The sequence below is a fragment of the Harmonia axyridis genome, chromosome 1 (genome assembly GCF_914767665.1).
Source record: "Harmonia axyridis chromosome 1, icHarAxyr1.1, whole genome shotgun sequence".
NCBI lineage: Eukaryota > Metazoa > Arthropoda > Insecta > Coleoptera > Coccinellidae > Harmonia > Harmonia axyridis.
The window spans coordinates 53,934,295-53,951,499 of record NC_059501.1 but is presented as its reverse complement, the minus strand read 5'-3'; the positions used below and the strand labels follow the sequence as shown (position 1 = coordinate 53,951,499).

The following is a 17,205-nucleotide window of genomic DNA, read 5'->3' as shown; positions in this document are numbered from 1 at the left end:
CCCATAGGCGGAGCATGATAAGGGTGCAAACTGATTATATTAATTCTAAACATACCGCCCACCTTGAAAGCTTCAGCTTTCAAAACAAATGAAAATGTTATCAAAATACATACATATTCAAAATATATACATACTCAAAATATATACATACATACATAAGGTCATTAATAAACATGGTTAAATAAACAATTGGTACAATTGAAAGAAAAATTTTGAAAATGCTTTTGTCAAAGTCAATTATCTTCCATGGGTAAAGGACATAGTTTTTGGACTGCACGTTTAACTACACCTTTACTTGTTTTCACATTCACTACTCGCACAATTTGGTCTTTGCCAGGAAAAAGTTCGGTTATTCTGCCTAGTTGCCATTTTAATGGTGGAGTATTCTCGTCCCGCATTAGTACCAGAGCACCTTCCTTGATAGTGCTAGGTCCCTGTGTCTTCCATTTGCTTCGTTGTTGTAAATTTGCGAGGTATTCTGTGGACCAACGAGTCCAAAAATGCTGCATAATTTGAGTAAGAAGTTGATATCTGCTCAATCTGCTTGAATTTTTGTTTCTCATATCTTCTTGCGGTAACGATGCGAATGAATCACCAATAAGGAAATGACCAGGTGTTAAGGCATGAAGATCATCAGAATTGTCTGACAAAGGAGATATAGGACGGGAATTTAAACAACATTCAACTTGAACAACCACTGTTTCAAATTCTTCATAAGACAGAATGCGATTTCCTACGACTCTTTTCAAATGAAATTTAGCTGATTTCACAGCTGATTCCCACAGACCTCCAAAATGTGGAGACCTTGCAGGTATAAAGTGCCAATTGATACCTTCTTGTGCTAGGTAATTCGTGATATTTTGTTTCATTTGAGCGTTATTGATGAATTCAGTAAATGTTTGTATTTCATTTGCGGTTCCAACAAAATTAGTTCCGTTATCGCTGTAAATATCGGAGCATCTACCACGTCTAGCAAAAAATCTTTTAAGACAATTCATGAAAGAATGTGTCGTGAGATCAGATACGACTTCCAAATGTACTGCTCGCGTTACAAAACATATGAAGACACACATGTAAGCCTTTACTATTTTGCAACCTCTGAGTTTACCTGATTTGATTTCGAATGGACCGGCGAAGTCAGTACCGCATATGTTGAAAACTCGAGTAGGAGTGACGCGGGATGCAGGTAAATCTCCCATAATTTGTTGGTACGTTTTTGGTTTGACTCGAAAGCATGTCATACATTTTCTCAATATATTTTTCACTGAATTTCTACCGGAAATTGGCCAGAAACGAGTTCGTAAGATAGCTAGTAAGGCCTGCGGACCTACATGTAAATGTTTGTAATGCTCATGTCGAATAATAAGATCAGTTAAAGGATGATTTTTGGGAAGTATTATTGGGTGTTTCTGGTTATCAGCAATATTTGCGTTATTTAATCGACCCCCAACTCTGATGATATCATTTTTGTCGATGAATGGGTTTAGCGAAATGAGTTTACTGGATTTGTTTAACGTATGTTCCTTCTTCAATAATTGTATTTCCTGCTTAAATTCATGTGATTGAGCTATTCTAATGAGTAAGTTAAGTGATTTTTCGAGTTCATCGACATTAAGGTTTCCTAAAACTCTCTCAGTCCCATTGATTTTAGATAGTGAATTAGTCTTAAAACGCAAAATATGAGCTACTACTCGTTGTAATTTCAAAAATGATGAGTATAATTTAAAAATGTCTTTGTTCGCTGTTTTGTCAGATAATGCATGAAACGTATGAGTGATTACCTTTCGTTCTGGTAGATCTTTAATGTTCTGAGGAAAATGATGATTAGACCAGGTTGATTGATTTTGCTTTAGAAAAGATGGTCCGTACCACCATAGACAATTTTGATTTAACTCATTCGCATTAGAACCTCTGCTAATAATATCTGCAGGATTCATATTTCCACTACAATGTCTCCATTTTTTAATATCCGTTAAGGTCTGTATTTCTGAAATGCGATTCGAAATGAATGGTTTCCATTCTCTGGCTTCACTGGAAATCCAGCCTAATACGATTGTAGAATCTGTATAGTAAAATATATCATCTATGGGTAATTTTAAAACTTTTTTGATTTTATCGGACAATTGACTTATCAGGAGTGCGCCAGAAAGCTCCAATTTAGGTATGGTAATTTGTTTCAGTGGTGCCACTCTGGATTTTGCGCATAATAATTGAGTGTAATAATTTCCTTCCATGTCTTTCGATCTAACATAGATGGCACCTCCGTAAGCCCTTTCAGATGCATCAGAAAAACAATGTAGTTGAATGCTTTTAGAATGCGGATGTGAAACTTGTCTTGATATTTTTATTTTATTGATGTCATTGATATTCTGGTAAAAATTATTCCATGTGGTATATATGTCTTCTGGAACCGATTCGTCCCAGTCTAGCTTGATTTGCCAAAGTTGTTGCATGATCATTTTAGCCTTTACTACTATCGGTCCGAGTAGTCCGAGTGGGTCAAATATTTGTGCTATTGTCGAAAGAATTATCCTCTTGGTAACTCTCCTTTGTTCACACTTTTTATTTATTGCGTATTCAAGTTCGTCACTGTCGGAATTCCATGTTATTCCGAGTGTTTTAGCCGTTTTGCTTTTGGATATGAAATGAGTGATGTCTTGCTGATGTGATTCATGATTATCATTTAACCCTTAGTCACTACGGACGGGTCATTTTGACCCACACGACATAAGACGAGCCGAAATTCTTAGTTTCGCGTGTGAGTAGTGGGGTGATTCTTCTAGTATTCTCCTAGCCCTACATAATCTCTGTTCTGACGTATTAGTCGAGCTGTGTGCGTTCCCATGTTTGCTGATATTGCTGTATTTGGGTCAAATTGACCCGTGCGTAGTTTGAACGGTAGTGTTATATGGAATATGAGGTACGTTTCATATTCAATTGGATGAATGAATCATTCCAAATTTATATCAATATCAATTCATTGATTTTGTTTTTTTTTCTACAGTATGAATAGGCCACTCACTGAAGCTGAAATCCTACAAATTGTTGAAAATGAACAGTTCTGGTAGGATTGTTATCCACAGAAAATTGAAGATGATTTTGAATGTTTCTGGAGTGAATGCCAGAGTTCTTTATCAGCTTTCACCCACCGGAAAGGAACTAACGAGAATAGACTTCCTGAAAACATAAGCCAAGGAGTTGTGTAGACCACATGTAGTAACCAGGATATCTAACCCTAAGATATCACTCAAACTTCGAAATTTAGCAGCGGACATATTTGATTTTGAGTTTTCCCATCCACTAGAGCCTCAGCCTCGGGTAGGAACTTCGAAAAGAAAGAGATGTGCCATTTGTCCATCGAAAAAAGATCGAAAAACAAACACCTTCTGTTCGATGTGTAGAAAACCGATTTGCAAAGAATGTGCCATAAATGTTTGCCCCTTATGCAAAAATACCGAATAAAATACTTGAGTTAAAAATTAATGTTTGAAAATTATTATTCCCGAATAAAATGTAAAAATATCGTTTATTTTCTTCTGTTAATATCTATCTAGAAATCGGGTCAAATTGACCCACCGTAGTACTTATGTTACAAAATTTTTGTGTAGTAATTAAGGGTTAATACTTCTTGTTTGTTGGACATCCATTTTCTCAAAACGAAACCATATTCGCCTAATATTTTAATTAAATCTGCCCTTGCCTGCTTGACCTCTTGAACGCTGTTTCCCCCCGATAAAAGGTCATCTACGTAGAAATCGTTCAAGATCATGTTACTTGCTACTGGATAGTTTTTTCTTTTATCTAATCCAACCTGTTGTAAACTCCGTATGGCGAGAAATGCTGCTGGTGACGTTCCGTAAGTGACGGTATTGAGCACATATGTATCAATCGGTTTACTGGGTTCAGCCCGCCATAAGATTCTTTGCAGATCTCTTTGCTCCTCTTGGACATACACCTGGCGATACATTTTGCAAATGTCCGCTGAGATCACGATATTATGTTGCCGGAATCTAATTAAAATTGTGAAAAGATCATCCTGCAATGTTGGTCCAACATGCAGACAATCATTTAAACTGATTCCTGTATCTGTTTTGCAAGAACCGTCAAACACAATACGCAATTTTGTTGTCTCGCTACCATCCTTGAAGACTCCATGATGTGGCAAATAAAATACGTTTCTTTCGTTGTGATTTTCTTTGTTTTGAGCTAATTTTTTCATATGTCCCAACTCGATATATTCGTTCATGAATTCCGTGTATTGTTTTTTGAAATTTACGTTTTTTCTGAATTTCGCTTCTAACATGTCAAATCGCCGCACTGCAGTTTCATAGGAACTGCCAAGTTCCGATATTTTTTCCCTTGTGGGTAATGTTACCGAGAATCGTCCATCCTCTTCCCGTTTGGTAGATTGAATAAAATTTATTTCGCATTCCCTTTCTTCTTTATTTAGCCTTGGTCTATTGTCGTAATCCTCCATAACCCAAAATTTTTCCAATTGCTGTCCAATGGAATCCGTGGATAAATTGCATACCGATACCTCGTCATAATTGGGCTTGGGCGTTGAAAATAAGGATCCCGAAATTATCCATCCCAATTTAGTTTTTTGCATAATAGGATGACCCCTTTGAAGGCGTATTTGTCCCACACACAACAAATCGTAAAATACAGTTACCCCAAGTAGCATTTCTATTGGAGCAGGTACATTAAATGAATTGTCAGCTAATGTTAAATTATCGGGAATTTTCAGTTCATTAATGTTTAATTTCTTGATAGGTAAATTGTCTGTGATTTTATCCAAAACAACAAATGTGGTATTTAACTTGAAATGATTGAATTTGGATTTTATTGTACCCTGCGTCATATATGTTGAACTTGTTACTGTTTCATTAATGCCAGAAATTGACGAATTGATCTTTTGTTTCGGCCAATGTAATATATTGCACATATCCGATGTTATAAAGTTTTTCATTGAACCACTATCCAGTAAAACTCTCACTTCGTGTGGTTGATTGTATTTATCAATTGCGTATACAAGTGCTGTTGAAAGAAGTATTTGAGATTGATTAAAAGAACAATGAGTAGATATTGATGATTCTGTTTTTTCCCTTTGGTGGCTTGTAGATGCCTGATCCGCATGAAGGTTCGATTGATTGTTGTTCGATTCTAGATGATTGCTTCTATTAGAATATTTCCTCTCAAAAGATTCTGAATGTAACAATGTATTATGCTTTCTTCCGCACTTTTTGCAGCCGCTTGCATGACAATCAGGACTAAAATGATTTGAACGTAAACAATTGATACATAGTTTGAGTTGTTTGACCTCGTTATATTTTGATTTTGATGGTAAGTCAATGAATTTTTGGCATTGATAAAGGTAATGTGCCTGTTTGCAGAAAGGACAAGAGTTCGATTGATTTGTTGAAAGAAATGATTTCGAGAAGTTGTTTTTATTTGTACGCGATTTATATCCTTGTTCTAATGAATTAATGCCTTTACTTGTATTGACTGGTTTACAGGATGCAATTGTTTCTAGAATTTGACATCTCTGCGCTAAGAAACCATACAACTGTTCCATGTCTGGTAAGGTATTTGAAACTATTGTTTTTTCCCATTCCATTTTGGTACTCGGGTCAAATTTACTTGAAATCATATATATGAGAAGTGCATCCCATGATTCAGTTGGTAGATCTAATGACTTTAATGCACGTAAATTCTTTTTGACATCATCCGATAACTTTCGAAGTAAGGTTAATGAATCTTTCGTAAGGGGCTCTAATTCGAAAAGTGATCTTATATGCTTGTGTACAATGAGGCGTTTATTTTCAAATCGTTCTTGTAAAAGTTTCCATGCTGTTTCATAATTTTTATCACATATTTCTAGTGAATGAATGATTTGCGCAGCTTCATCTTTAAGACATGATTGTAAATAATGAAATTTCTGTATATTGCTTAAAGTAGTACTTGTGTGTATTAAAGACTTGAATGTATCTCTGAATTGAATCCATTGATCATATGCTCCATTGAAATGTGGTAATTCTAAGGTGGGTAATTTGATAGTACTTGAAACTAATGGTACATGCTCTGATATTGGTTGATTGTTCACCGTTGTTTTTGCATTATGTTGCGTTGAATTAGAGAGTATTTCTTTTGCTCTTGAAACTGTATCATAAAATGAGTCCTCAAATGTTTGCCTTTCATTAGAATCTAATTCTCTTTCATCAATAACTTCAATTTGCGATTGAATTGATTCGAAAACATCCCATAATTCCTCACATTTTAGAAGTCTGTCGGGTAATTCAGTTATTTTTTTATCTGATATGTTGTTCAAAAATGTTGTAAATCGAGTAAGTTGCGCTTTGATTACACCACGTTTGTTTCTTAACTCTAATGTTGAGTCCATCGTGAAATGTGATAGAATTTGAGAATTTTAAAATGCAAAAATATGTAAATGAAGTTGAATGTTGTACAAATGTATGTGAATATAAGGAAGTAGGATTGATAAGGATTTGGTGCTCACCTTGCTGATCTTTTGTACCGCTTTCGTGCTTGTATCAAAAGAGACCTGACTTGACTCGCTGAAGTGGCTTCTCCTTTCCAAAGTCGACGATGTACGATGTTCCGCTTCCTTCGCTCGTGTTAATAATTGTTGAAAATGATATTTGCGATGTTTCACTTCACTTTCGTTTGCTGCTTGAATCCGGACCAAATATGGGGCTCGAAGGATCAAATATGTGGGGTATTTTCTCAACTTTATGTTACGATAAAAAACGCTATTTGTTAACGAATAATATATTCACTTCTGATGGTTACATATATGCTTATGCTAGTGGACTGTATTAGACTGAATCACTTGCGTTCCCGCATATACTCGCAGGGTGTCAAGTGGTTTCAAGTGGTTGCATATGGCCCAAAGTTTCTAGAAAAGTCTATGAAACCCATAGGCGGAGCATGATAAGGGTGCAAACTGATTATATTAATTCTAAACACAGTCCATTCAGGAATTATTGACATCGAAGTAGGCCATGAACGTCTAGTCGCGGCTTTATTTCTGGTTACAAAAATATCACTAAAACTTGCTATGGTTCATCATAGAAATAACCAGTTTAAATTATTTTCATCATTTTTGTATCCGAAAGATCCTGAATTTTGGAAATTACGATTATTACGAAGGGACGCATAAAGTCATAATTCCATAAATTGAAATTCAGATTATATAACGTGAAAATATAGTGAAATGCTATCTCATTTCAAGGAAATCCAATGAGGAGATATCTATTCATTTAAGAGTCGCCCATGAAAGATCCCATTGAAGATCATTAAAATATGCATATTCCTTTTCACGAAAGGCTCTTCAAAAATTGTTGCATTACTGATGGACACAGGATACCAACCAGCTTGCAAAATTCTTATCAAATAACTCTTATGGATCGTTTTAAATGTGGTGCCTAAACTGGTGAAGAAAACAGAAAAAACTGGTTGATAAATTTAAATAGTGTAGCTTAGTGAATGGAAGAGCCATATCATAATAAGACAGAAATAAAATTCAAAGAATCCATTTAGTATATGAAAAATCTTGAAATCGCAGTTTCACTGTAACTTTCAAAATTGGAACCAATTTATCAGCCGATGTGTAAATTACTTTCTAAAGTCACTATTTATTGAAACTGTTCACGACATGAATAATTGATTAAACTTGTATGAGAAATATAGGTACTATTTGTACTCGAGTTTTCTGTTTTTTATTGAAATGCTTGTTTACTAGTTTCTGTTTTATTACATACATTATTTTGCCCATAACAGCTTTAACTCACTCACTCAAAGCATTTTCGCATGAAATTATTCTTAATTTGTGAATTTTAAATTTTTTTTTGCATACTATTATTATCTTCAAGTGGATAAGAGGTGAAGAAATTCTTGAAGTTACTCTTCTGAATATATTTTTCGATTAAATACTCAGTAAAAATTCTATAAAGCAATTGGAATTTATTAGATTTTTGGATTACTCATTGAAGAACAAAAAACATATATAACAATACTTAATTTCAATATAGAATATAAATAATCTATAGATTACCACCAAGACTTTGTTTAGCAATCCAATTATAAAACAATTCTCTCTTCATAGATTTATATAATCCTCATGATCACCTCTGTCAAAACAAAACATCCAGGTAAAAATCTAAATATCCAGCATTCAAAATAGTGCTCCTTCTACTTTTACACTTGAATATACTTGAAAAACATTTTGTTTTCTTTCTAGAGTCCACTGTTGAATAATGCTGGCATTTTCAAATAACCAAGTTTCCTCCAGATAAATAAATTTCACATTTTGTTGCAAATATTCTCTGTATTCACCATAAAATCGTACTCAACTTATTATATTTTTCTGTTTATCAATAAGAATTTTTCTTTTATTAACTGTTTGAACTTGTAACCAATTAAGTTTATGTAATGTTGTCTTTGATTGATTAAAATCCAGATGCCTTTTGGTCAAATTTCATCCAGGCTGATATATTGGTTGCTTTCGGCTCGGCTTCTGGTAACAATCAAATCATTCAATGATTCTTTGAAGGTGAAATCGTATTGCACAGGTTTTCTTCCACTGATAATCCAGGTTGTAATGACTTGCCTTCTTCTTTTTTCAAACAGTACTGTGAGAAATACTCAAATAAACTAATCAATGTGTGTTTGAAATTGATACAACTTTTAAGTTTCAAAATTTCTTCGATCAAAACCAATAACACAAACAAACTGAAATCTAACCTCCTGTCAATGACATTTCCAATGCCAACCCGAAATCTGCAATTCAAAATGTTACTGAATGAGCCAGTACCAACTTAATTTCGATTTTCCAAAGCCACCCGGGATGTCAATAATTCCTGAATGGACTGTAGAAGCACAGATTCATCTTTTCAGATTTATTTAAGTAAGTTATACACAGATTACAGATACCATATTATATTATCTGTAATCTGTGAAGTTATAGTAGTGAGTTATTGTAGCTCTCACTGTTTGTTATTAGTATTAATTGCTCAAAAGCAGTTGAATAATGAATGTGTAATTCAATGGGAGTAGATAAAGGTACATACATGATATAACTCTTGGAATTATTTGGTTCCATTTTGAAAACGTGATTTTTCTGATATTTATACTGACAGAAACAAAATTCACGAATACTGTCAGCTGTCGATCAGCCACTGATGCAAATCCTTATTTAATCCCCAGTGCACAGCTGTCTAGTTCTCTTTCTCGTTCTACCAAAATATGACACGATTGCCATTGTTAGTGCATTTGCGGAAAGAAAATAATTGGGTTAGTAAGCCACAGCATTCCAAATCCATTCAACCTTGTCGTTTCATTGCGCTTCCAGAATGTTCGGATTGAATTAATATCGGAAAATGGTTGTATCTGACGAGGTTCGGATGATCAAAGAGGCAGTTCCAAGTTCATTGAACATTTCGCTGATTGTATAAGAATTGTCATACAAACAAGTTTATTATTTTCAATACCACAATACCAATCTGAAAAAAAATATTGCCCCTTTCAATTTGATCATAAAACATAGTTAGGTCTCAATATTTTCATAAATTTTTATAGATTCATTGATATCATATATAATCATCTGTTGTTTATTGCCTTTTGCTAGTTGCTTATTGCTCCGGTGTGTCAGCTTACTTAAACATATAAAAACTTAACGACAGCATTGGAGTCCAGAACCAAAAAGAAAATTTGGAGTTTGTAGACCCTTTCTTTCGAAACTTACCGTGGATATGGACAAACCGACAGACCAAATCAAAATTGACCCTTATCATTTATTTATTTATTTATTTATTTATTACATACAAGGAATACAACAGACTTTTTAAAGTCCACTACTGCATTCACAAATATCTACATAATTCGAGGTTTTATTACAATATCAAATAATCAAAAGAAGAAAAACGATTCCATTGAACCCAACCCAAAAATTTGAGATCATTCCTGTCTCAAAATTGAAAAAAAAAACAGACATTGAAATGAACGAGAGCTCAAAATGAGTAATGCACTGAAATGAAATTAGGAGGTTATGAGGTGCTGAAGGCTCGTTAAATAATGCTTTAATTGTGCCCTTGGAAACCACATAGGCATTTGCCTATATACTCTTAGGTGGTACCCAATGAGCGCTCAAAATCCTCTGACTTGCTTTCCTTATTTTTAGAGTTTCGACTGATTTGCGAGACATAAAAAATTCACCGATTTTCAGTAACGGCGGTACCAAATCTCTTACTTTTATCGCTTCAAGTTCGATTGAATACTTTGATTGAATACGTGATGAGTTTTTATATTTATTAGAATTTAAGAAATTATTACGAATTCAAAATGAAGCGATTTTTGCTCGTTTTTTTCAGGACATTCCTTGAGATAGAAGAGCTACATAATTAGCATGCATTTGTATTGAATTTTGACATTTTCAGTTTTTCAAGGTGAAAAGAATCATTTCTTTTTTGGGAAGCTGAACAAATTACAAAATGATTAAAGCTATAGCTCATGATATCAATGAAAATTTGAATCTTATGTATGATATAGATCTGAAATAGTTCAACAACTTTATTGATGGATAACAAAATGTGACAGATAATTTCAAAAACTCAAAATTAGGTTTTTCATGAACAGCAAGCTATCGCCATTTGAGACATATACAATTCTTGAAGAGATTTCGAATGTACGAATTGAAAGAGGGACTCATAAATACTTATAGGAGATAAGATTTCGAAAATTTTATTTGGATACTCACGACGAAGAATTGAAATATTTATTTCGCAGGCATCGATACAATGGAAAAATGTTGATGAGAAATCAAATGTGGATTGCTCTTATTGTCAACTAAATCAAGAAAAAAGTTGTTGAGAAATTCCATAAATTTTCAGATAATCTTAACTCATATCGTTATGTTTATATTGAATGAATATTATTATTTTTATCAGATAGTACCATAGTTACAGAAAGCAGAACAAATGCATTCATCGATTTGGAAACTGTATTTGAAAATATTTTGGATGAAAGAGCTTTCAGTTTTGCTAGATTACATTTATTGCATGAATTCATTCTACTTTATTCAAAGTTTTCCGAATTGATTAAGAGTTCAAGTATTATTCCATTCTTTCAAATATAAGATATTATGAACCCTGTATTAAGAGTTAGATTTTCTAAAACCAAGTTGTGTTGTTTATTATATTAATTGATATTCATATCAATTCAGAATTTACCATTTTCTTCAAAACAATATAATACTTCTCAATACTCAATACCCATTCTTAATTGCTGCCAGAAGAAGAGGGTCAATATAACAATGTCATCCAGTTTGAGATGAATACTTTTGTGATTTAAGATTCTGCAGTTGAAACTCCAGAATTTTTGTCAAATATTTCGAAAAATCATAACAAAAATTGTTCCAGAATAAATGCTGTTCTCTCACCAGATTCTAAATCATTTGAAGAATGAAAAAAAATTGAACCAGGATATCGAAAAACAATCCCAATATTTCCGTGACCACATGAACCGACTTTGTTGAGATTTCGGGTGTTATTGAATAATAATTTCATTTTAAATAAAAAATCAGGAAGAATATTGAAAAAACATTGGATTCTGAATATTACATATCCTCTCAGGTTGTGATTTTACGTGTAAAATATATTGAATCAATTGAAGCTCAAAAAAACTTTTGTGTTGAGTGTTGATACCGGGACCAGAATTGCACAAAATTAATAAAATATTCAAACTTATCAAATATATTCAAAACCACAGAAGCGATAAGGTTCATACTATGGGTAATGATAAAACGATTTCACTGTAAAGGAAATTTCGAGCTGATCACAATTCACATTACCAGAACTATAAAAATTCAACAAAAATATTGATAAATAAATCTGATATACCTATCCTTGTTACAGGTCCTATTTGGTTGAGACTTTGCATGTCTATAATATGGAATAAACGTTTCAAGCTTCGTACACAATTTCGTGTTGATAGCTTCATGAGAAAATTCAAACAGAATATAAAAAAAATTGCCAATAATCCCGTTACAGCAGATCTGACCCTCGATCTGACCAAGTTTAGATTTTGCAAGTGAATAGGTAAGAATAATAATTTTAAGCTATATATGCATATGTTCTTGTTGACTGCATGTTCAGAATTTCAGGTAATTCATACAGAATATCAAAAAAATGAAGCTCACGTTGAATAATGAGTTTTAAGGAGCTCTTTCGTTCATGCGTCAATTACAGCCTTGGAGACCACATGACTGTATATAGGTATATATGTCGTCTCGAAGGTCGAAGCTGGTGCATGAATGACGAGCGCCTTAAAGCTCCTTACTTTTTACTTCACAATTGGACACATTTTTTATGAATAACATCAAAAATTACTCCCACCAAGTCAAGGGATAATACATATGTCTCATATCCACTATATTTCATGAATGAAAAATAATTCGGATATTATTACGCATATAGTATATTCAATACCTAACAAAAGAACCTGAAGGGAGGAGAAATTGACAGGTCTATTGAAAACGTGAGGTCTCTTCAGGCGAACAACCAGAAGCAGCACTTTATTATGATATAATGCTGAGATTGGCCCCATTGTGGTGAATCAATTCAACGGAGCCAATGGAGACTTCCCCATACTCATTCGATATTGAGGATGCTTCAATTCGGCTGAGTTCTCAGTTCAATATATTTCCCATTCCTTCCATTTCCGGTATGCTCAACAGCTCATCTCTATTTCTTTTGGACATAAGCAATTGCGATTCGTACTTTTTTTGTTAATGATGATTAGATGTAAGGTTTTTTTCCATTCTTGTGAAATTTCACAGTTATATATTAGAATTGAATTGACATTCTTTCATTCAGATGTAATCAATTAGAAATTTTCAATGAGGTAAAATTAGAAAAGATGAATCGTTTCTGTTAACTTCATTCCCATTATTTCACTTCAAAATAATAAAGCAAAATAATAGCTTTGGATAAAATTTTATTTTTTTTATGAGATGCCGATATAAAAATATTTTGAGCACTTGAAAAGAATCAGTGGACTGGCAAATAGAAAATTTAGAGTGAATATTGACAGTACCAGGTCGACGATCAGAGAAATTGAAGCAAGAGTTCCCCAAGGATCGGCGATAGGACCTCTGCTGTTCAACTTATACAAGGCAGACATACCAAAAATGAATTGATGCCATATACTATCACAGTAGAATGCGGAAAACAATTACTAGGCAGTTACAGATAAACCTAAATAAACTTATGGAATACTTCAAGAAATGGAGATTCATGAATACATCGAAAAGAGTTGCAATCTACTTCGGAGGAACAACAGTAAAGAAAAAGGAAACAGTAAACGTCAAAATAGAAAATCAGACGATAGAATGGAAAAAGGAAGCAAAGTATCTGGGAGTAATACTAGATGAAAGAATGAACTTTAACAAACATATAAAACAGAAAGAAGCCAAGGCAATTGCATGGGAGACTTTACTCGCTGCTCAACCCTAAAAGTAAACTTTCCTTTGAAAACAAGCTGAAGATAATAAAAAAGTGCTAATACCAAGCATTACGTATGCAGGAGTAACCTGGTAAAATACGAAAGACAATAATAAGGATCAGTTGCAAAGAACGCTAAATATTGTCTGAACAGCGGTTGGCGCCCCATGAATTGAAAGTTGAAACTATTGAGGAAATAGTTAACAAACAAAGAAGGAAAACAATAGAGACGATGAAAGAGCATGAGAATAAGGAATCAAGAAAGACACTAGAGATTGAAATAAGAATAACAGATAAGAGGAAATACCCCTTTCAAAGCACCAAAATAAAGAAAAAAAGGACATGCAGTAGGGAGAAAAGACTTCCTTTTAGACAAAAGAAGATGGGAGAAATGAAAGTTGAGGCGTTGGGAATCAAATTCCAGTCCTTATCAAAAAAAAAAGACCTGAGTATCACCACCACCGATCGAAGTAATCCATTCTCGAGAATTAAACCTATGACCTTAAAACTCTTGAAGATGCCAACCGCACTTGCTGGCGAAAGGTCAGGTAATAAACCAACAAGATTTCGCATAGAAAAACTCGGTTAAACAAACCCGCCATAAAAGACTTCAGCCTAAGAGATTCATCATTATTGAATGGTTCAATAGTTGCATGGATATCAGAAGATTTTCTCGAGTCCCATTTGAAATTTAATCAAGTATTCACATCAAGCCATAAGAAGCAAAAAAAATAGTTATCTAAATCCGAGATGTTGAGCAATGAGCATTCCAAATCGGAATTCAAAAAGTTTGATGTTTTCATCCTGTCACATTTTCGATTCAGCATTCGAAGTGCTTGGCAATTCAAATATGTGTTCCACTCTTCACTGCAACCCTTCAAAGTGTCACTAGATTAGCGCCATAACGTGAACGTCTATTATCCAGTTTATAGACGCTTACTTAATATAGCAGGCTCATGATTTGACATTGGGAAATCAGCACGCTGTCGCCTGCGAAAAGTCTCCAAGCGAACGTCAGCTGGGGAAATTAGAGCGTTTCAGTCTAGTCACTTTGCTGTTGATGATGGTATCTATGACAGAGGAATTTGTTCATAAGGACCACGCATCGCATCAAAGGTAAATTGACTTTCGGTGAATTTGCTCGATTTTTTATTATTATTATTATTTATTTCTCAGTCATTTATTGATGGTTTTTCAAAATTTTTTCACTGATTTATCAGTTTTGCTTTATATTTTAATTTTATTGTGTCAAATATAGTATTATCAACATCGCTAAACTAGTCCATTGGACTAGTTTAGTATTATCAACTATATTAGTAGTTTAGTATTATCAACATCGCTAAACTAGTCCAATGGACTAGTTTAGTCTATTTGACACAATAGAATTAAAAAATAGAGCAAAACTGATAAATCAGTGAAAAAATTTTGAAAATCTATCAATAAATGACTGAGAAATAGATTATTTAAATTTACGTATTTTAGCGCGAAACGTCTTTGGTCTGTGACGTCACGGCTCTTGCCTGTGATCGCTACACCATAAATTACGTTTAAATACTTAGCCGCGCCAAGGCTCTCGCGCCGTTTGTAGTTGTACAGTGTAGTTTTAACTTGAGTTTTTTATGTCACCATAATGGAAAAAGGCTTCGTGAAAGGACAAAGTGACTATTTGCCTAAAATAGATATAATCGCAGTGATGGAGTTTTTTTCTTCAAATCCATCTTATGTCAGTGCAGAAATAAAAGGATTTAAGCTTTTCAAGTAAGTATCTACTTTTGAGTTTGCTTCATCATGGTTCAACTTAACGATGATTTATTTAAAAAACGTTTCATAAACAGTTTGTAGTTGAGTACTGGTTGTTGAAGTCTATCAATGGCAAAACACATTTATGTGAGGAGTAAAAAGTAAAAAGAGAAAAAAGTAATTTATATGTATGTATATAGTAAGTTATTTCAGCCATCGTGTAACGAACAAAACACGACACGAACGGCACAAGTGATTGTACACCAATGAATTCGTAAGCACTCTGCGAATACCAGTCGTCTAGTGTGTGACGTCATGACACTTACACGTACTATGAAATTATTCTTCCAAGCGCAACTTCAAAGTCTCATAACTTTTTCATTTCTAGAGATATTTCAATGATTCTTCCACATTTTTGTTTCATTTTTAGAATTAATCCTTAATAAAAAAATGAAAACTGGTCCATTGTAGAACTCGTGATGCTGATTTTTATTGCATCACCGCTCTGAAATCAACCGTTCAGATTAAATAGGGTGCTTAAATTAATTTTTCTAAAATTTCAAATGGTCATTGTGACGAAACTTTCTGCAACATATAACCCAAATCGAGATGCATCGATTGTTCATACAGCTAATTGAAGTCCACTATGGAAAAAAATGATTCCTGCACGCACAGAGGATATACAGTGTGAGATCAGAGAAACTAAGTTCCAAAATTTTCCAAAAAATTGAGCATTGAAATTTCATTAATTTCAAGATATTTTGTTGGATATCGACATCAATTTTCATTAATGATATAATGCGAAGTTAATCTGATACCATGTACCTATATGAGTAAATTAATCACTCTATTGTTAACATACCGAGTTTCGCGAGAATCATATTTCAGAATAATGTTTAACATTTGGTCCCCAAGGGTGCATGAGCGAACAGCATTCGAAATCTTTCGACGTTTTTCTAGAATTATTTGATATTAAAGTTGACATCAAATTACCAAGTTGTTTTGATGATCATTACTTTCTCTTTCATACCGGATTCCATAGTGGAGGTGATGATTCTGCATCTGATTTTAATATTTCAGTTCAAGTTTGTTGAACTGTTTTTTCTATCAAAATGAATGATAAAATTTAAAGGACAGCCAGATAACTTATCTGTTCATTGATGTTATTTTCATTTGATACTTCCTCACACAAGATGAATTAAATCTCAAAATAGACGTGAATCTTGAAGAGTGTGTAAGTATGACTCATTTGGTTTCGTTTGAGCCATATTTAGTGATAACCAAAATTTCAAAGTTTACGAGATGTTTGAGTCATTTAATTTTGAAAAGATTTCTTACCTTACTTCATTTTTCATCCATTTTTGCTATGTTGACCAAATTTGATTATAATTTTGGATTATTTTCGTGGCCAGCGAGAAGTCCGAATCTAACACCGTTAAAACAGACGAAGCAGTGAGAAGATTGAGGGTGAATTTCGTGCGGAAAGTGACAACTGAAGAAATAAAAGAAAGAGGGCACGTGCTTGTATAGGGAAACATAATTTATGAATACATTTTCTACTGAAATTTAGGGTAATTGCAATAAAAAAAAATTTAATTCGTTACTTTCTTTCCTTTGCTTATTTCCCTTTTCGAATCAAAATCTACTGAAACAAAACTAGTACCTGCATCCTAACGAAAACTTTTTCAGGAAATAAAAATGGAATTCGAGATAATTTTGTCATATAAATTGTGAAATTCTAAAGTTGCAGACAAATTTGTATTAGAAATTTAATATTCTTTTCTTTATATAGGTGCCATTTTTCAAGTCATACTGATTCTTATTCAACATCTAATCTAATATAGCATAGTTTTGCTTTTTTCATATCGGGTGCTTTTTTCATATCGGATGCTTTTTTAGAGTGATAGTACTTTCTATAGGGATAACCGTGATTTGTCAGAAGGTAGAA

The 17,205-nt window shown here is 33.5% G+C and overlaps 2 protein-coding genes across 2 annotated transcripts; both read right to left on the bottom strand.

The window, feature by feature from the left end:
* Positions 1 to 233: 233 nt before the first annotated feature.
* LOC123672013 lies at positions 234 to 2,459 on the bottom strand. The gene has a single exon (XM_045605959.1). The coding sequence runs from the start codon at positions 2,457 to 2,459 to the stop codon at positions 234 to 236; it is 2,226 nt and encodes a 741-aa protein (XP_045461915.1).
* A 1,130-nt stretch (positions 2,460 to 3,589) lies between these two features.
* LOC123672004 lies at positions 3,590 to 6,400 on the bottom strand. Its single transcript, XM_045605947.1, has one exon. It carries the CDS (start codon positions 6,398 to 6,400, stop codon positions 3,590 to 3,592), a length of 2,811 nt encoding a protein of 936 aa, XP_045461903.1.
* Positions 6,401 to 17,205: the final 10,805 nt, after the last annotated feature.

Bases quoted from the DNA above. Each gene is read 5' to 3' on its own strand.
- LOC123672013 (XM_045605959.1), bottom strand. From the start codon at position 2,459: ATGATCATGCAACAACTTTGGCAAATCAAGCTAGACTGGGACGAATCG.
- LOC123672004 (XM_045605947.1), bottom strand. From the start codon at position 6,400: ATGGACTCAACATTAGAGTTAAGAAACAAACGTGGTGTAATCAAAGCG.